Source organism: Paramormyrops kingsleyae, chromosome 8 (assembly GCF_048594095.1).
Source record: "Paramormyrops kingsleyae isolate MSU_618 chromosome 8, PKINGS_0.4, whole genome shotgun sequence".
Lineage (NCBI taxonomy): Eukaryota > Metazoa > Chordata > Actinopteri > Osteoglossiformes > Mormyridae > Paramormyrops > Paramormyrops kingsleyae.
Genome location: NC_132804.1, coordinates 2,102,054 through 2,122,829, shown reverse-complemented (window position 1 = coordinate 2,122,829; position 20,776 = coordinate 2,102,054). Strand labels below are relative to the sequence as shown.

General features: G+C 47.4%; 1 protein-coding gene across 7 annotated transcripts in view; it reads left to right on the top strand.

Annotated features, from left to right (window-relative positions):
* magi1b (membrane associated guanylate kinase, WW and PDZ domain containing 1b) overlaps positions 1–18,988 on the top strand; it is a 119,442-nt gene extending 100,454 nt beyond the window's left edge. For 5 of the 7 annotated variants that reach the window (XM_072714974.1, XM_023793965.2, XM_023793963.2 and 2 more), the window contains 11 exons: positions 293–324; positions 1,678–1,918; positions 4,223–4,314; positions 5,007–5,199; positions 6,290–6,592; positions 8,549–8,752; positions 11,203–11,296; positions 11,404–11,488; positions 11,988–12,131; positions 12,805–12,943; positions 15,636–18,988. In XM_072714974.1, the coding sequence (XP_072571075.1) occupies positions 293–324; positions 1,678–1,918; positions 4,223–4,314; positions 5,007–5,199; positions 6,290–6,592; positions 8,549–8,752; positions 11,203–11,296; positions 11,404–11,488; positions 11,988–12,131; positions 12,805–12,943; positions 15,636–16,840 (2,732 nt within the window). In that variant the 3' untranslated portion in view covers positions 16,841–18,988. Of the gene's footprint in view, positions 1–292; positions 325–1,677; positions 1,919–4,222; positions 4,315–5,006; positions 5,200–6,289; positions 6,593–8,548; positions 8,753–11,202; positions 11,297–11,403; positions 11,489–11,987; positions 12,132–12,804; positions 12,944–14,153; positions 14,243–15,635 lie in introns of all 7 variants that reach the window. The other 2 variants (XM_072714976.1, XM_072714972.1) reach the window with 2 other exon arrangements.
* Positions 18,989–20,776: the final 1,788 nt, after the last annotated feature.

Below are 20,776 nucleotides of genomic sequence, written 5' to 3'. Positions count from 1 at the left end.
GGAGGCGGAGGAGGGAGAGGGCGGGGAAAACAAGGGGAGCGAGGGAGCGAAAGAGAAGGAAACAAGCTGCCTCCCGATGCTTGCAGCTCCAGCGGACGAGACAGCGGAGGAGGGGGGGCTTGAGGATGGTAAGGAGGGGGTCTGCCGGCTGACTTCTGATCTGTACAGTCCCTCGGTGCTCCGCTCTCTGGGGGTGCCCCCAACGGGCATGACCCTACTGTGTCAGGGATCGTGTTCCGCGCAAAAGATAAAAACGCCCCGATTTAACGTGCTGTGTACTCCTGCCTTACAGGGGCGGCACCAGCAAAGAGGAGCCCCAAGTTGGTGAGTAGGATGACCGCCGTGTGCGGTTGTGTCCATCCGTCTGTCCGTCCGTGTGTGTGTGTGTGTGTGTGTGTGTTTGCGGAGGCGGGGTACTCTGGTGCCCTGAATGGGCTGAGTTATGGTTTTTTGCTGGGGCCGGTGGTCCAAGCCTCATGGGGGGATTCAGCCTCTCAGTCAGAGGCTTACTCCGGGTTCCTTAACTGTCCTTCCAGCGGGACACCAGCCTCAGATTCCTCTTTGAAAAGCTGTACCTCTCAGACTCGCTTTGCCTGTCGGCTTTCTGTGCACTTTCCTTAAGTAGAACGGCTTCTTTATTTTTATGATGGAGAAGGTTGGTTTGCGGTCATCAGCCGGACAGCGGTGGTGGCGGGTGCTTGTCATTGCACGAGCCTCCTGTGGCGTGAACATTTTCAGGACCCGTGACTGTCAGACGTTTGGCCGCGCTCGGTCTGCAAGTGCTGTCGGTCACATGCTCACGCATGAGGAAGTCGACAGCGTGTGACACATCCTCCGTGTGTGGCCTTTGGCACTGTCCTGTAGGTTGTGATGCGGAATCAGGCATTGCGGCAGATGGAATGTTGTTTTCATATCCTAAATCTCAGCAAAGCTGTCACCTCGGGAAGCCTGCCGTGACCTCCGCACTCCGAGTCAGGGGTCTAGCTCACCCCGTCGACAAGGAGGATCGTGGAATGTGGTGGTGACCGGGAGTGGCTGACTCTGCACCCGTGTCACCATGAACAGCCACTTTGTGCCCAGCCCCGCATCACACAGATGTTATGGAAGATGTGGCCCCACTAACATCTTAATGATGTGTGGGGTCACATCACCCTGACGCACACATCACATGCTACAGGGGATTGGGCCTCTGACAGCATTTAGCTTGTCCATAGAGTGTTCACAACCCCCCGGGATTTATTGCCGGCGAGTTACTCTGTGAAGCCTTTGTTGATTTTTGACTTATTTAGTGTCATATTTTAGGTTGTTTAAATGACTGTCATCCAAAAACGGAAGCCATGCTCGAATGGAGCCCAAGTTTAAAGCTTTTAAAATTACAAAAGATTAAAAGATAATTTGCAGATCCTGAGAAATCTTTGCAGTCTACTGATGCCAGGTGCCTTTCTGTGGTAATTACCGTGACGACTGGCAAGGGATAGATGGTGGTTTTGAGTGCCTTGTCTTGGCCCCCTCTTGCCCATCTGACCATGTGTATGCAGCATGGATGATGCGAGTGTGCTGATGGGTGCTGTGAAGGTCTGCCCCCCCTCACGCCTCCTTTTGGGCTCTTTGTCTCTATCCCTGGCTCTCTATCCCCACCTAATGCCATCTCTCTACCGCCCTCTCCTGGCCATACAGCCACAGCATCAGCAGTTGGAGAGGAGGGACAGCCAGGGCAGCTCGCAGCACAGCCTCTCTAGCCACCGCAGCGCCCACACTGACTCGCCGGTGCACGCTATCCCAGCCCCAGCCAGCGAGAGTGCCCCGCCCCCTCTGCCTCCCGGCCCGCTCCCCCAGGACCCGGTCGACCCCATGGCACAGAAGAAGCCCGACCCGTTTAAAATCTGGGCCCAGTCCAGGAGCATGTACGAAAGTCGATGTGAGTATGCAGGCCCTGCAGAGAGGTTTTGCGGGTAATGCCCCCCCTCGCCTCCGTGGTTTATCTTGGCATTAGCTGTCTGTGCTCGTTTGCCGATGAGATCGTTAGCTCTAATTCAGGTTCCTATTTTTGGTGAGCACCTCCTGTCACATCGTATTCCCGCATCCATTTTCAAGTATTTTCAGGAGCATGCGGCCCCTGGCATCCGCCGTCTCGACTCGCAGGCCACACCTTTCCCAACGCTGTGTTTAGCTTCCCGCTCGACGCTGAAGACCCTGGAGATCTTACCAGCTGCAACCCCTCACCCCCCAATGCTGATCGTTACAAACACATTCATCATGTCTGGCTCTTGAAATATGTTTTCTGTTTGCTGCTATATGTGGCCATATTTTGGTGTGCAAGGCTGGTGAGGTCGCGCCTTTCCTTTACGAGAGGTCAGGTGTAGGGATTAGCGGAGTCCTCCCCCGTCACACCAGTGCTTTATCAAAGATAATCATGTAGGAGTGAAAGGGCGGAACAAGCAAGATTATTCGCTCTCTGTGGCATTTGGGGATCAGATCAGAAATACAGCTAGGGGGCAGTGTTGAAGCTTGAGCATTCCCACCTGCCCCGTTTTCCGCGTTCCTATCGTGCAGCCCCTGTCTCCTGCGATCTTGTTCAGTGCGGCAGTGAATAGACTCATTACCCGCACGCGGTGACCTTGGTGCGGAGTGGTGCTCGGCAACAAGGGCGGCAGCGAATGATTGAACGAGCCGCAACGGGCTGAGAGCATCTGCAGAAATATTAATTGGGAGGCTTGGAATGAAGGGAGACAGGACAGGAGAGAGAACTCAGGAGAGCCGCCGCTCCCCTGACTCTAATGGCTGAGTGACTCGCAGCACTAACCCTCTGCCAGTGTAGCCGAGTCACGGGTCGCCTTTGTAATCATCACCAAGTGATGGATAATATTTTGATTGCATGTGTCGCTGTAGTTAAATTTCAAAACCACTGTAAAGACAGTTTGGTGATTAATGGCATGTCAAATGTGTGGTTCTTGGTGACAACTCAGATAGGAAGACCATTGTCTTCAGTAACAGTCCTGGTGCACTGGGAATATGCTGGAAGCTGTATCGAATGGCTGATTCGGGAGACTGTAATCTACTTCTCGGGATTTGGTAATCGAGTGGCTCTCAGCTCTGGTCTGGAGACCCTCCACTCACATCTTTTTGTTTACCAACATCTGACTCTACTAGTCAACTAATCAATCTCCTGGTTACCTGGTTAAGGTGAGCAGTAATAGAGAAAAAATGCCCATAAGGGGGGCACCAGTAGCTGGGCTGTGGGGCGCTTGACCCTCTTCATTTTGAGAGTTAAATTGCAGGTACTTGGGCAATTTGGACTAGTTATCAAAAAGGTTAGTGATAATACACACTAAAATGTTCAGTGATAAATATACAGCAGTTGTTTGATGAGCGAGGCGCGTGTATTTTGGCCCCTACAGATATGTTTTCTCAAGCAGCCACCACACGCAAATTTTTGCCCTGAGTTTGTGTTCCTCAGAGTCTCAGGCACTGACAACAAACCACTGAAGTTTGTTCTCCAGGTGCCCCCAGCCCCTGTTTCACAGTGCTCCAGTTAACGGCCTGTTTGGGTTTTACTTGAGTCGTCTGCACTGCTCTCATTTCAGCAGTTGGCAGGCTTGAGTTGTCTGTGCAACACCCCTAGCGGTCCCCTGCTTAATCGGGCTTCATCTTTGCGGACTCGCCTGACTGAGTGTATCTCACACCAAATGTTCGGCTTATGGGGAGACATTCTCACTTTCAAAGATGTATGGAAGATGCGACACTGTTTCTCGACTCATGACACTGTCTAGTGTGAGGATTGGTGATTGTCGCACGGCTGCGACTCCTCTTTCTGCTTTTGCTTCTATCAGGCTTATTAATTAGTAATGTTATAGGCTGATAGCTCTTACTGTTTGTGCATTTCCACCTTCCATATCCTTAACAGACTAATGTCTCTTCCACCTTCTTATTCTCACCTGTCTTTTTTGAAGCCAAGTATTGGGGTTAAGCTTAGGGTTAGGTTTAGGCTTGGGCGTGCGGTTAGGTTTAGCGTTAACTCTGAAGAAGTGCAGCATGGGATGGGGCCTCAGAGTTACCCATCCAGTGGGTTGGCATCAACACCCTCTGCCCTGCCTCAGCCCTGTCCAGCTGCCACATAACATCGAGGGAGACACGGGGCAGATTCAGGGGTGGGGGATTATTTGGGTGGTGCACAGTGCCTGACGAGACTATTGATTAATGTGTGGTGGCTTCTGTTTTTCAGTGCCAGATTTGCAAGAGCAGGACATCTTCTTGTGGAGGAAGGACACAGGCTTTGGATTCCGCATCCTGGGGGGCAATGAGCCCGGCGAGCCGGTAAGTTTCCAGACGACAGAAAAAACCCATGAAAGCCAGGCACTGCTGGGGGGGGGGGGTTCTGTCTGTGACTGCAGTATTTAAGTTTATCAAAGCTCTCATCAGAAGATATACAGATTTTTCATGCACTTCATGTAGGGATAATTTGCCGTAGCTCCATTCAACCTGTCATTATTACGCTGTAATGACACAGCCAGGCCTTACATCTCCTCCCACACAGTTTAAAGGGTTTGAGTTTGAGACACAGTTGGCTAAAAGTTTGCGCTCCCATCACCACAAATGCAGCTCCTGTACTGCGGCACAGCCTCTGTGCCAGCCTTCACAGCACCCTTCAGATCCGGGGGGTTATGTAACAGAGAGGCTCGCTTTCATGGTGCCTTCAGTCCCATGGCTTTAATCAGGGGAAGGGAGGGGAGGAAAAAAGCCTTCTTATGGACTGCTGGTTCGCACACAGCAGAACCCACGCGGTCTGTTCTTATAATAAACAGAAGTGTGTGATACAGCTCTTGAAGAAAGAAAATAATTACACCCAGGAGTTTTCCATAGCTGTGCTAGTTACTCGAGATGAAGAGAGGGTGATATTTCAGAGAAACCGCAGCCAGCCAGCCATCGCTGGGTTGGCATGCTGATAAAACTACGGAAAAAACTTTGATCCCAACTAAGTGACATTTCCTCTCTCGGCTCCCGGGCAGATTTATATCGGACACATTGTGAAGTACGGGGCGGCAGACGAAGATGGCCGGTTGCGCTCGGGCGACGAGCTGATCTGCGTGGATGGCACAGCCGTGGTGGGGAAGTCCCACCAACTGGTGGTGCAGCTGATGCAGCAGGCGGCCAAGCAGGGCCACGTCAACCTGACTGTCAGGCGGAAGACGGGATTTGGAGGTGAGGCACTCAGCTGGCGGTGGCTGCCTTTGGTGGAGGGGAGGATTTCAGCTGTCGTGCATGAGACTGTTGTTAAGTGATATGTGGTTCTACACTGAAGTACTGGGCTGTGATTTAGAGTGTCCCAATCCTAGGACATTAATAAAATGTAGCTTGCTGTCAAATGGTCCATTGTGAAGAGAAGATCCATCATTAGTAAGAGACCTTGTTGCAAGAGAACCAGGCTCAGTTTTTGGTGAGCCTGCCTGCTGTGCTCTGGGGCTTGAATGAATCCAGAACCAGGTGCGTGAAAGACATTTCTACATGACTGGAGCCAGGTCTGCCCCTCAGAGATGAAGTACACTACCACTGATGTAGGATCAAGGGACCCCATTCTGTAAGGGTCCAGTTTGGAGAGCAGACAGAGGAAGAGATAAGCAATGGGGACAGTGTATAGCTCACTGGGTTTAAATGCCATGCCCATGATCGGAAAGTTAATGGTTCAAATTCCAGCACCAGCAGAGTGATGTCACCAATGGGCCCATGAGCAAGACCCTTAACTGCCAATTGCTCCAGGGACTGATTGGCCCTGTTTTCTCAAATATATATGTACATTACAAATGTAAATGAATGTGGTCACAGGAATCAGGAGAGAGTCAAAGCCCCAATATATGGGCAGGGTTTCATTCTGTTTACCATAACAGCCATCCAACACAGATAGGGGAATTTCTGTCTGGGAAAATTAATCACCAAAACTCCTTTTGTTACACTCATTTAATTAAAGACTCAAGTCCCAAAGGTTGCATAAAATATAGTATCTCCGATGCTGATGTTGTGTTCAAAGCAATCTACACACCCATCTTTTTCATATTTGTAATGGGTGATGTGACTCTTGCAATTCTGCTTTTCTGTATATATATGATGAGAACAGCTTTAAAATTCAGATGCAGAAGGGAGGAGATCAAAGAATCCCAACCAAGCATAAGGAATCAGTCTGATCGTGTTTCAAGTTCCCAGGAATATCTGCTGCTTCTGTCTGAATGCTCATCGAGCAAGTGGTGATGTGGGTAGTCTCTGAGCCAGCCTGCCCCCCCCCCCCCCCCCCCCATAGTGTCGAAGCTGGACGGCGAGGTGCCCCCATCGCCGGCCTCATCGCACCACAGCAGCACCCAGGCGCCCTCGCTGACGGAGGAGAAGCGCACGCCGCAGGGCAGCCAGAACTCGCTGAACACTGTGAGCTCGGGCAGTGGCAGCACCAGCGGCATCGGCAGCGGCGGGGGCGGGGGCAGCGGGGGCGGCGTGGTGCCCATTGCCGTGCAGCCCTACGACGTGGAGATCCGGCGTGGCGAGAACGAGGGCTTTGGCTTCGTCATCGTGTCCTCGGTGTCCCGGCCCGACGCTGGCACCACCTTCGGTAAGCCTGCCGTTGCCACAAACTCCAAAGGTTACATAGCAAATCAGACACATAAAATGGACACGGTAGACCAGGGCCGGCCAATCGTGACATAGGCGGACGCCTAGGGTGCTCGCTTCTGAGGTGGCCCAGATCTGCCAGCCACTTTTGCTTTGCCTTGGATGGGGGGCGCCGATGGTGACGCCCGCCTAGGGTGTGGCATTGACTAAGACCGGTACTCCAGCTGGCAGTGAGGCCTGAGCTGTACCGCTTGGCTTGCCATCACTGCCAAGACCAGCAGCTCCTGCATTAGCGGCCAGGGCAATAGGGGACTTACAGAGCCCTTTAGTGGGGTATTTGCAGCTCCGGTGAGTAACCTGTATGAATTGTAGCTTGGCTTTCATTTACATGATAAAAGTGCGATGTGGCTGCTGATAGCCCACAGTTAGTTGTGAGCAGCTCTGCGTCCAATAGACCGGCGTCATCATTAATTAGGTTATGCTAAGAATGATTTGCTCTGCTTTGATTCTCATGATTAGGTGTGTATTCCCTTGATTTTTCTTGTATTTTCTGTCAAGTACTTTATTTTATGATAATTGCAAGAACATTAGTATGTAAAACTGCACCTTCCCAAGGGCTTTCACATTTAAAAATGACTGTTATGTTGGTTTAGTTGAGTATGTGCATTTTTAACTGTTTTTTGTAAGGGGGGGCTTGGTGACATCCCTGCCCCCCAGCATCGCCCCTATGCATGCCCTCCGTTTGCTCTCTGCGCTACTTCTCCTGCTTGCTTTGCAGAGCTGCAGTTTTCCCACTGAACCACGGGGGGGTGGGGACACTTTACTATGGTGTGTGTGTGTCTGGGTAGTGTGTCTTGCTTCTTGCCTTCATCTCAGTGGGGACTGTGGGGGGCTTTCTTCTTGTGGGGGAACATGGAAAATATGGATGCTTTGTACTGATCAGCTGCATTGAAAATCACAGTGGATTGTGGCAGTGGGATGAGGGACGGCCCTAAGGACATGCCTCCCACTGTGGGGGGGGCACTCAGTGGTGGCAGTCCTCAGTTCTCAGCAGTTCTCAGCCCAGTCCCCAGGGCCCCCTACACAGTCTGCATTTTTGACCCCTTCACTCCCAACATACCTGAACCAGGTATTGGCAGCTGGGGGGGAGCAAAATGTGGTCTCTCTGGGGCTCTTGGAGGACGGCGTTGAAAAGCACTGCTTTAATGTGTTAAATGCACCAGCTACCAGTCTCTCATACACGTCCATTATGGGGCTTCGCTGCATTTCACTAGTCATCTACGACGAAACCTTTCATTTTTGGCGAGATGGCGGGTGGGACCAAAGCTGATGCATGCACTCAGGCATGGTTAAGCTGCAACACTAGGACCAACGTCACTGTTATAAATATACCTTTGGCAGTAAGGAGCCCAAGGGATTGTTCACACAACCGTTATGATGATGAGGCCTATGCAAACTGTCATGCATTCAGCTACACTGCAGACACCCAGATACTCATAGGAGGGATGAGGCAAAGCTCTCATTACGAAGCGGCTGCTCTCCAGTTCATGGAATCCATCTCTTTGGCCTGTGTTGTTTCTTTGACACGCTTTATTAAGGATGTGGCTGCTTCTGAAATTCAGTCATGCCCACGTCAGAACAGGACATAATGGACGGAGCGCATGTTGCGCTGGTGCCATTTTAGGAATTTGCCTCCATGCCAGCCGTAAGACACTCCAGTGATTTTGATGCTGGAGTCAGTAGGACCCTCGCTTCCTCATCCCACTGCACACTGCATATTCCTGACCAGCGTTTTTCATTTTTGCTCGGTGGCTTTGTTTGCTAACCCTTCCCCTTTTCTCCCTTCTCTTTTCTCTCTTCCTTTCCCCATCTCTCATCTTCTGGGTTTTCGGCAAATATGTACCAAACTGTAAACTCTGCTGATTTGCTCAAATGCAAACGGTAATCTCCCGAAAAGCTGGAAATACGTGTGTGGCCATGCCCCACAAAATAGGCCGCATCATCGAAGGAAGCCCGGCCGACCGCTGTGGGAAGCTGAAGGTCGGCGACCGCATCTTGGCTGTCAACGGCTGCTCCATCACCAACAAGTCCCACTCTGACATCGTCAACCTCATCAAGGAGGCTGGGAAAACTGTCACACTGAGGATCATTCCTGGGGATGGTGAGTTGTCTCCCCCATCTGTTCAGAATCCACCAGCACCCACTGCATATTTGTAGATCTTCTTAAGTCTGTGTCTGTCAAGCTTCATCGTTCTTTATCCTGTGAGACTTATTTTCATCCGTACCAGAGTCTCCCAACTGTGAAATGGCAGACTTCCCACAGACTCAAGCTCAGAGAAAACTTTATCTGGCATGCTGTAATTGCTCAGATTTTATGCGGCACTTCTGGAAGACAGTGTCATTTAATGGTAGGCAGGTTTTGAACAGCAAAAGCAATGAAGAAGGTATTCACGGACTGCTCTCTGGCCACAGAAAGAAACAGGGACTTTGCTGATCTTAGTAGATTTCAATAAAAAGGTTAAACGAGAACAAATGATGGCCAAGTTGGCTTTCATGGTGGCGGGGTAACACAGTAGGGTGGAGAAGAACTATGGTTTGAGTTTGAGAAACTTCGCTGAGGTCTGAGTGTTGGGAACAAAAGAGAAAACTAATTTATAACTTTAATAAGGGGTAACAGGTGAACAAGGAGCTTCGCACATGATTCTCTCTTACCTTCAGTATGTCCACTCCCTTCCCCCATCTTCTAATATTTCTGCTGGGAGAGTTTGTTCATACAGGAAATAGTTGCCAAGGTTCATGTCGAGAGATGAGCTGATTGTTTGGGACATAGACAGGGAGCAGTTACTCGACTCGGAAGGAGATGCAGTGGTATGTTGAGGAATACATCTGTTTATGGTTCAGGGGTGAGGATGAGAAGGGATTCCTATTTACGCTTCATCCCTGTGGTTTAACCATGCTGCTTACGTCTGCCATAATTACGGTTGAGCCAATTGTCCTTATCGACAGCGACCTACATCTCCGAGGATTTACGCCGTGGCTCCCCATGCTAACGCTGGAAAGACTGGAGGAGGCCCTTCAGCGCTGAGATGTTCGCAGGGGAACGTGTAACTCGGCTGTCCGAATCTGCCTCCTGGCTCTGGAATGTTTAGACTGTGGCTTGATGCCTCACAGCATCTCCATGAGACCAGCCCATCAGGTTAAATTAAGACGGGATGGAGCCAACATGGCTGCCACTTATGACGCATATAAAATATACAAATATGCAAATAAACTGGCACATAGCTTCAAAAATTGGGTACATTTTTATTACCTCTCCGCTGCCTTTAGTCTAACAATCGTTGCACATTTACCCCAGTTTGAGCTGCATCCCGTAGACTGTCAGAGGGACCCGAGCCAATGAAGAATTAGTGAGTCAGGCCGACTCACACGCGCACGGGGGCACAATCAGATTCTCACCGAGGACGATGCCACCTGTAACCGGTGTAATGTGCCACAATCTAAGGCAAGGGCATTATTTTAGTCGCAGAGTAATGAAAATTTCGCGCAATGCTTGGAGAGGGCAGGTAACACAAGCGGGCCACACAGCGGGATGCTGGAGTCTGTCCATGTGACCGGCACTGGTCTTTTTTCACACAGTGGCTGACGTATGTATGGCTGTGAGGTTCATTCTCCGTGAATTGTGCGGAGTATATATTACCCGTACGTGGGTAAACGCGCCCATTTTGTGGCTGACATTGGTGGAGGTGAGTGTAAAGGCAGCTATTTCAAGGCTGTCTGACTCCCTGGCTGCATTGTTCAGCCCCAGGTCCAAGCAGCGGTGCCTGGCCAGTGGGTCAGAGCTGAACTGACTGAAAGGACGAGCCCTGAAAGGACAGAAGCTCCGTTATTATCCACATGTCTCATATGTTACAGAAGCTCCATTATTATCCACAGAATTAGCTCAGCAGACACACCATTGCAGAAATGCTCAGATCTATTCAAACCAGGTGTTTTTTATTCTAATATTGATGTTTTTATTTATTCTATTCCAAATTAAGCTATAATGTGTGTAATAAAGCTTTTTAAAGCTTTTTTAGAAGACAGTACAGGGAATCTTCGGGTTATGACACAGTTCTGTTCATATGACAGTGTCATAACCTGAATTTTGGTGTAAGTCGAAACACATCCTTTTTCCGATCTCTTTACAATGTCTAATTTCACTTCCATCGATGGCTTTCCTCTTCACAAACAGAACACTTGCGCTTTTAGCAGTCCAAAATGGCGTAGGTAAGCACACTGGGGGATGCCAACTCCCTCACTCATACACCGCGTTACTGCGTATTCTTCCGTCGCGCGCAACCAAACTAGTTCCCACGTAGTCTGTAAGTACGATGCTGACGGCATAAGCCGAAACACTCACGTCTCAATTTTTTGGTTATTATGGGAGTGTCGTAAACTCGAAACGTCTTATGTCGCGATTTCGTAACCAGAGGACCTCCTGTACTTGCATTCACATCTAATCATCTGGTCTTTTCTTGAGAAAATATTTGTTGTGATAAGGGTCAAGAAATCCATCAGCAAATAATTTTAAAGAGAACATGCACCAACCTGATCTTGTCACATGCCCGGCAGAGTCGTCCAATGCGTCGCTGCTGACCAATGCGGAGAAGATCGCCACCATCACTACCACGCACACCGCACAGCAGCAGGCCCTGCCAGACTTAAGGTGAGAGAATCGGCCGACCGGCGCTCTGCCGGCCCTCAGGCCTTCCTCACAGGACCCGCAGTGGACCTCCATGGACACCCATATGATGTCATCCATCCTCTCCACAGAAACAACACGAAACCAAAACAGGAGTCATTCGAATTTAAGCCACAAGCTTCTCAACCGTCGGCTCAGACGCAAGTCCCGACCCAGGTTTGTGTCTGCGTCTCCGGCGCCACCTGGCCATCTCTCTGCCTGCCTTCTGCACACAGTCTGGGGTATAAATGTTCGATTTATTAATAAGGCACATGTTGCTTTAGAGTAAATGCAAAAGTAGCCATGTGAAGTTAAGCTTAATGTGTCTTACATGCCAATTATCAGTGTTACTTTGATTACTTCACATTTCAGGCCTGTGGCTTTCACAGCTGTTAATATTGGTGCTTTGCGTAGGAAGGCATGACATAGTATGAGAGTTTAAAATGAGCATCAGCACCATCGCAGTGTAAATGGACTGCATTTATAATGTCCTTGTGACGTCCCTACCTCTCCCACTGAAAGCCGGTAGCGTCACCCAGTGTCCGAGGTATCAATGATTAATCGGACGCTGATGATTGCGGCTCTATCAGTCATCGGTGTTTCACGGTCGTGACGTCTGTCCTTGGAAAGCAGCCCCACAGGCAACTAGTCGTGATGCCTGCATTTCCCCTGCTAGGAAGCAGAGTACTACTCTGTGGATCTGGAGCGTGACACTAAAGGCTTTGGCTTCAGCCTCCGGGGAGGTCGCGAGTACAACATGGACCTTTACGTTCTGCGGCTGGCCGAGGATGGAGCGGCAGTCCGCAACGGCAAAATGAGGGTAGGTCTGTCCCGGCTTAGTGTGGCCAATGTTGAACCTTCGGAGACCCCCAATGTGCCTTTTCCCAAGTTACACATGAAGGCTTTCCTGTCCAGCTGTACATATGGTTTAGGTTTTCCCCTAAGGCTTTAACATTTATGTTCAGGGAGAATAGTAGACTTCTTAGTCTTGAGCTATGTATGAAAATGACTGTAAATAACTTTAATAGCATTTATATAGAATAAAACTTACCGATTTGGTAACAAATCGAAGAAACAAATGAATACTAACCTTATTGGTGGGGTGTTAGTGTTATTTAGGGGGCAGTTATTTGCGGAATCTGTTGTATGTGGGTAAGGAGTGACATTTCTTTGATGGTATGAAACTGCTGTAGTAAAAGCTGCACAGTCACTGTCCTGAATGTACATTTTTACTGTAACTGACCTTCTTTGTAGCTCTTGCCTGAAGATATTAATAGCAGTTCTGTAATCAGGGAACTGAGAGCTGGCGTGTCTGTGGATAATATTCCCCAGGGAGAGGAGAGACTGAAGCAGGCATCTTTTTGGCGTGCGCTCGCGTTATCGCTAGCTGACAGGACATTTCCCCTCAGGCATATTTATCTGCTTTTTAAAGCTGTCAGTGTTTAACCCCCGGCGATCCGGCTTGTCTCCTTGCGACTCCTCCGGGCGTGCAGGTGGGCGACGAGATCCTGGAGATCAACGGGGAAAGCACAAAGAACATGAAGCACGGCCGGGCCATTGAGCTGATCAAGAACGGCGGCCGGAGGGTGTGTCTCGTCCTCAAGCGGGGGGACGGCTCTGTGCCTGAATATGGTGGGTCCATCTACGAAAGCGTCGCTTTCTCTCACGCTTTCTCCCCCTGACGTACTATGGGACCCCCCTCCCCCCACTGGGCACCCCGGCCCCCTTCCGCTCTGGGTCACCTGCTGTCTCGGGTGTCCTGCTTGCTTCTGTGAGCTGGGTTTAGAGATGAACGCCATCGCGAGGCCTAGGAGGCCCCTGAAGGACACAGGGAAAGTGAAATGAAAGCCAGCGATCCAAGCGTCTGAAATCAGACGTTCACGCCCTCTAGGATCTTTGCTGAACTTGCAGGTCATAAAATATATTGCATTTCTAAAGAACCATCCAGCTCTGAAATGCTCTGTTCAATAAATTGTGGTTGCAAAGTAAAGTATTTATGATATTTATTGAAGGTGAATGTAAGCTACTGAGTAAAGTGAGTCTTTTAGGAGACGTCATGAGAAGTTTATCCTCACACTTTATGCCACTGTGGTGGGAAATCACAAACCTGTCCGTCTCGTAGACTCCTTTCTCTGTGAACATCCTCATGTACTGTAAACCTCATGGAAAAGTGTTATACTTAAAAGAAAAAAAAGTCTTACAGAAGCACGAATTTAACTACTTGAGATAAAGACAATGTTTCTGCATGCCGAGGTGGTCACGTTTGTGGGCAAAGATGCTTTTTGTTGTTCCTCCATAACATTTACGGCAATGTCATTTAATGCGTCGGTCTTCCTGGTTATGTGTGCCTGGCCCTCCTGATGTAATCCTCCTTTCAGAATCAGTTTCCCTTCATGTGCTGCATCATATTAAGAATGTGAACTGTCCTGCGTTAATATGACATCTCAGTCAGGCTGTGTATTTTTATACCATTTTGTATCTTCACCCTAATCCGACCGGTGCCCGTGCTTCTGTTCTGTTGTGTTTACGATGTAAATTGTGAATATGTTACTGTTGTGCCCCCCCCCCCCAATCTACTGTCCATTAATGCTGCTGGGTTATGGGCTCCTGTGTCACTGATTTTTCACACGGGTGGGGGCACTGTCTCCTTGGGGTCTTCCCCCTCATTCACAATGAATAAACTCCTTTCCAATAAAAGCACAAAGCTAGATGATATGTCTTTGTTTTCTGCCTGGGTTGAGGATCTGAACCTTCTGGTCTTTGGTTTTTTTCCCTGATGTTTTTTTTCCTCTGTTTTTCTCTCCATCCTTCTCTCTTGCTGGGCTCTTCCGCGTTCCTTCAGCGATGATGGCTCCACATCTCGCTGCATGTATGAGAAATGACAAGCTGGGTGATCCCTGCTTCTACCTTATGGGCCAAAATCAAACTACGGTTTGTAGCTGGAGTTCGTTCCCTCGGTATCTGTGTGCTGTGGCCTGACTCACCTGCCGCCTACGCTGTGCTCCATGCATTCGAATCCATTACCCAGAATGCACCATTCTGCCACCCTTCCCCTGTGACCGCCGCTCTCACGTTTATCCACCAGAGATGGCTCCATGCATCTGCTTCTTGCATTTGACCCCTGGGTGTGTTTGTGTCCACTGTGAAAAATGCTGCCAGCCCTCCTTTCTTGGCACTGATTTACTGGCTCACTGAGGCATCACTCACATGTTCTTAACCAATCAGCTGTTGACTATCCCCCGCATCACCAGAGCTCCTGTAGCATAGTAAACGAAAGTAGTTTGAGCTGAACCCTTCAATTCTAGTCTGACTTAGTGGTGAGTCTTTGAGTTTAGTTTGGTTAGCCTTAGGTAGATCATGTATTGTGAAACCATTACAATGAAACGGTAAATTGGCCCTTCTCATTTGAGACATTGATTGCAAAATATTCAGTTTCTTAACTTGTGATGCCTATTTGTTCAAAAAAGACTATATACAAAGAGATGTTTTTGTAGCAGTTCAGAAATTCCAAAATTTCAAGCGTAGCCAGTAGCTGAGAGCCATGAACGTAACATGTGCTCTTGTTCCATCTGTTCTGCAGCATACATCGACTGTGGTTTCCTATAAGGCAAACTTAAACGGTACCACTTTACAATACAGCTACCCTTATAAAGGGGTTATGAATGGTTTATAAGCAGGTTATAAATTAGGTTGTAAAACTTTGTAAATCATTAATAGACAATTTATACCACAGTTTTCATTTTATTAATGAGTTATTACCATTTATAAGTGGCAAAGGGGAGCCTTATTGTAAAGTGGCACCACTTAAACTTTATTTAATCATTTTAATTACCCTAAGGTTGCCTAAATGTAGAGTTAATTCTGAGGTGTAAGCATTTGTATAATTTACTGGCTTTTTAAATATGGAAACTCACTCGTGCATGAAAGTCAATTTTAGACACTATGCCACCAAAATACTTAATCAGTATCAAAAAAAATAAATTGCTTGTTTCACAAACATTAACTCAGACATTCAAAAATCAACATTAAAACACTGTGTGTCCTCTGGGTTCGATAAATTTAAACGACTGTTCTCTGCAGATCCGCAGGCCGCTTTGGCTATTTCTCGACTCCTGCATTATTGCTTTTGGCTCACAAACACTAATATTCTGTATATAATATGATGCTGTGTCATTAGATTTAGATTAATAAAATAACCAAGTATTATTAACTGACATTGGCTTTTGAGCTAATAGCTGTAACAGCCTTGTTGCTCGTGCAGAATGAAGCACAGACCTCAGACGTCCTCATTTTATTTATCCAGACCCCCTTATGTATGTTACAGACGGCAGCAATGACGCCAACGGTCCCACCGCCGGTACACAAAATGTTCCGGAAGTGAAAACATTACCACCAAACACTCGATTACACGCGTCATCGGAGTCCAGTTATGCAGCAAACCTTCACAAATCATCACGGGAGGAGGACAAGAGGACGAGAGAGGAACTCGAAAGCAGAGAACGTGGCCGGCACTCCCACCAGCACCACCATGGCTCGGGCAGGCAGGGCAACCATTCCGGCCACCACAACCACTCGCCCGACAAGAAGGGCACACACCACCGGCGGGGGAGGCGGTCGGAGGAGAGCTCTGACACCAGGAGGCGTAGTGGCGGCCATGACAGGAGACACGACCACCACTACAGGAGGCATCACTCTCCAGAGAGCAGGAAGCACAAGACTTATGGTGCAGAGAGGACTTCCGACCAACATGAGAGGAGGCATGGACACCATCGCTCCCACCACCACGGCCACCACCACGGTCACCACCACACCTCACATTACCAGCAGCATCGTCACCATCGTTCACCCCATCGCAAGGGCTCCCTGGATAGATACTCAAATGGCGATCCATCAACCGAGTACACAAACAAGCCAAATACATATAGGCAACGAGCCCGTTCCGTCGACCAGCTCCTGGACCCATCGCCAGAGAGATACAGGCATTCTGATGAGGTTCCCAAGCTTGAGCAATCCATGCTGAACGACCCCCCTGCTGTCGACCGTAACAGGGAGAACACCTCATTCATGGAGCCACCTGCTGTCGACCAATTTAGAGACAACGTCAAGCACCCACCAGCTATTGACCATTACAGAGAGAATGTCTTTGAGAGTAACACACCTGCCGTCGACCGTTACAGAGAGAATGACTTTCAAAGAGACCGTCCCCGCATGCCGTGGGAAGACACATCAGCCAGGGTCAGCTCACCGTACAACACCTACAAGACAAACAGTTTACTGAGGGAACCATTGCCTGACAAGAGTGACAGGCTTGGGCAAATCCTGGCCGACCGTTTGTCTGAGGGATCTTACAAATCGGAAAGCCTTCCTCGAGGGTCGTCCCTGGATGGAGACTACCCGGTGGAGACGGGCGCGTCCAGAATGAAGGACTTGTATGGCACACTGAGATCCAATGGCAGCCTAGATCCCCAGAAGCTCCTCGAGTCCAAGAGGAAACCCTACAAAGAGAACCCCAGTGACCTCAGCATTTGATAGCACGCCCAAGCTGCTAGCTGTGTTTGTCCAGACACCCCTGCTGCCATGGAAAATGTGGACCCCGCAAACTGAAGTAACTGCTCTGACATTACACCCCCCCCCCCCCCCCCATTTTGAAAATGTTCCGACCCTGAGGTACATCATTCCTTTATTTTTCGGTTATGAGTTGCATCTTGCGGGCTATTAATTTGAATTTCTATGTGTTGTACATTTGTGTGAATTTTATAACACAGCAAGAAAGTATGTGCCTAAAAGTGCTGTAGATGATACTTTTCCACAAAAGAAAGGCTTTTTAAGCGGCCGTCTGGCTGCATCTCCTCCTCCCCACCAAGAGACACGTGAACACACACCAAATATCATCTGCGCCGCATGTCTTATTTTTGTGTCCATTTCCCTGGATCTGTTAGCGTTTGGTCGCTATAGAGCACAAGTTGGCGTTTTTTTGTATTTTTTCCCCAACATTCGCAGAATGTGTACATTCAAATTAGTGATCAAATGATCAGATGTGATTTTTAAACATTGAAGGGAAAAAACCAGAAGCTATGATATTGTTAAAAAATAATATATTCTAATTCTGCTAAGTATTTGTCTAAATATTTATTGAAGGGTGAAGGAACCCATAAATGCCACTGTCTAACGCTTAGGTATCTAAACCACAGAACCAAATGCTTTGACTAATCAGATATTATTGATTTAATGTCTACTGATGTTTACTGCTGTAGATAGTCTATCTGTTGTCTAACCATGTTCCCAGTAAGAAATTCACAGCATGTCCTCATTGTATGGTAGTCCAGTTTACCAGATTCATACTGCACTGTTCCTTGTGTGGTAACCAAACCACCCCCCACCACCACCACCACATATGCCCATAAATCGCTGCTCATCAGCATCGTAAACTTCTTCATTTCTGTGATATTTCGCACACATCAAATTGCAGGACATTTCTAAATACAGCGATAGAAGAGGACAAGCTGAGTAACTGAGGATTACTCCTTCGGATTCACCAAAGTTGCCATACTCTTTTACCTTGTATTTCCAAACAATACTGTAAACTTAGCGCATTACTGTGACAGAGAAAGTTTGTAAATGCCTAATTTTTGTAGAAAACCGTAACATAAAGGTCTTTGGGCTCTTCACGTACTATACTGTACCTTCTGCACATGCATGACCAGCGGGACTTGGCCCTCACTGATCCTATGAGTGTTGACTGCATTGTACGACCCCACCTCAAGTCTGCCCAGTTTGTCGATGCATTTGAGTTGGGTCCCACTTCCACCCAAGCAGCCTTTGGTGCATGTGTGTGTAAGAGTGGGGGAGGATGTTTTATATTGTGATCCATCTGGTCACGTCATACGCAACCCAGCTTTGGCACCCTTTGGCTTCGCTTGACAGACACTGTATTGGGCAGGGAGCTGTGGGATCACTTTGGCGCCCCCTGCTGCACATCTCCAATATATATTATGTCACCTTCTGCATTACAAGGACAACGACGCAAAAAGCATTGCGAGTTTTATCACTGTTGTTGCTCTGGTACTGTAATTAAACACTCAGCCATCACCTGTACAAAATTTACTGTCTGATTAATAGGATCATGGTGGCAAGAAAACTGTTGCCTTTTTCTTGTATAAAAGAGACTTTCTAACAAACCTTGTCTGTGAAGAATGTGATATGTGTTTATATTTCCGAAATGAAACAAGTGATTTGTTGAAAATATTTTAATGTATTTTGAATCAGGTATGTAAAGCTGTTTTAAAATGAAATCTGGCGTATTTGGTTGGGTTTTAACAGGCCTGCTAACATATTATAAAGACATTGTATGCAGTATTTTTTTTTTTTGTTTTGTTTTGTTTTTTTCTTGCAATTTGCTCTGAACATAATGCTCTCCAGTGTGTCAATTAAGAACCAGTGTATGGGCCAATCTTTTTTATGAAACACTATGCATATAGAAATTACATAATCGATAGCTTTGTTTGAACAATGAAGCCACCTGTAACACAATGTATGTCAGACTTTGCATTAGCTGTAGCGGTAGGTCAACTGGGTAAAGCTTCTTTCCTGAGACTGGACTGCAATGTATATGTAGCTGTCAGAGAGAAGTCTGTGAATGCTATTTTTATTATCAATAAAGTTTTCCATGGAAATTCACCAGTGTGTCAGATTCCAGCAAGCAAAAAACTAAACCAAAAATCCCCCCAGTGCGGAGAACAGATGAGAGGTGCTCCTTCTTCAGGTGGTCCTGTTGGGTGGCAGGATCTCTTAACAGCATTAAGTTTATCTAGATCCTTCTAAACTTGGGGGTGCCACCATCAGGGTAGATATATCTGGGAAAGGGGGGGGGGGGTCTCATTTTGTCAGTGTGCAGCTTCTTTATAACTAAATGTCTTCTAACCAAAGTGAAGTTCTTCAAAACACAAGGAGGACAAAGTAAAATGTAACATCCCATCAATGCTTTTCAACCAATCAAAACTCACAAATCAAACTCACAAAATATAAATGGTCCCCCTACCCAGTGTCTTACGCCGGGACTCTCCTCCACCTGGAAATATAGGGCAACCTTTCATTAGTAACAATCCATTAAGGTCATATCTGCCTCCACCCCCACCCCTCCCATAAATCCTTTTTCCATGCAGCTGTCCCATGGCATCATGACAATACAAACTCAACTGAGATGTGTTTTCATCTAGTTACTAAGACTCAACTCTGACTCAATGTCATTAACATTTTCTAGCGTGTGGCATTAAAATGAGGATAGGTAGGTATATATTTTTTCAGACACATTGCTGAGAACTTGATATTTTGTATTTATAGTAAATTTTACACATGTAATTACAACAACATGTGACATACCCACGGTTTAAATATAAACGGGGCCCAGTACAGTGCACCTCTGCCTCCTTATGTCCAAATCACATTTGCCAGAGTGCAACTCTGCCTCCTTATGTCCAAATCACACCTTGCCAGTGAGCTACTCTGCCTCCTTATGTCCAAATCACATTTGCCAGAGTGCAACTCTGCCTCCTTATGTCCAAATCACACCTTGCCAGTGAGCTACTCTGCCTCCTTATGTCCAAATCACATTTGCCAGAGTGCAACTCTGCCTCCTTATGTCCAAATCACACCTTGCCAGTGAGCTACTCTGCCTCCTTATGTCCAAATCGCACCTTGCCAGAGTGCAACTCTGCCTCCTTATGTCCAAATCACATCATGGTGGAGCACGGTTCCACCTCCTAAAACACTAAGACCTTTGTAAGAAGCAATTTCTGAATAACTTGATATTGTAATGCATTTTCATAGGGACATTCCATTTAATAAAGCTAGAATATTACTTACATTTTAATATGTTTTATTTATATGTTGTCTCAAGAAATTCAAGCATTATTTAACCATGCAATTTGCGCAAGACCCATATCATATAAAATAACTTTCTGTTCATCATTTTGTGTTGCCTTAAAGAAATAGCAAGGTAGTAGTGAGGTTTGCTGGTTTGGTTGGTTACAGCTAAAAGTGGGCTGTACTTAATCTTAAAAAAAGCTTTTAGTACAATAATGAACATTTTGGTTGATTTGAGGCAAGCAGTAAGGCTTAGGATTACATAGGATTTTTCGTTGACTAAGCATGCAAGTATGAGTGTGAATTCAGTGTCTATTTAACTGAGGTTATTTCCCACTGAGGAGTAATCAAGGTCCAAAAGCCTTCACATGACTTAATGAATATAGTTATTTAACTGCAGAGATTTTAGTCATTCCTTGATGATGATGAGTGGACTGACCACAGCAGACTGAGTCTGAAAGAGGCTGGGATAATCATGGTATTTCTAATGCCACATTTGAGGGCTGGGAGGCTGACTGACCTTGATATGCGTTTTGCAGTTGCCATGGAAACACCCTGAAGGGTCTGTACCATCATCCAACAAGGAGGACAAAAGGATAGGAT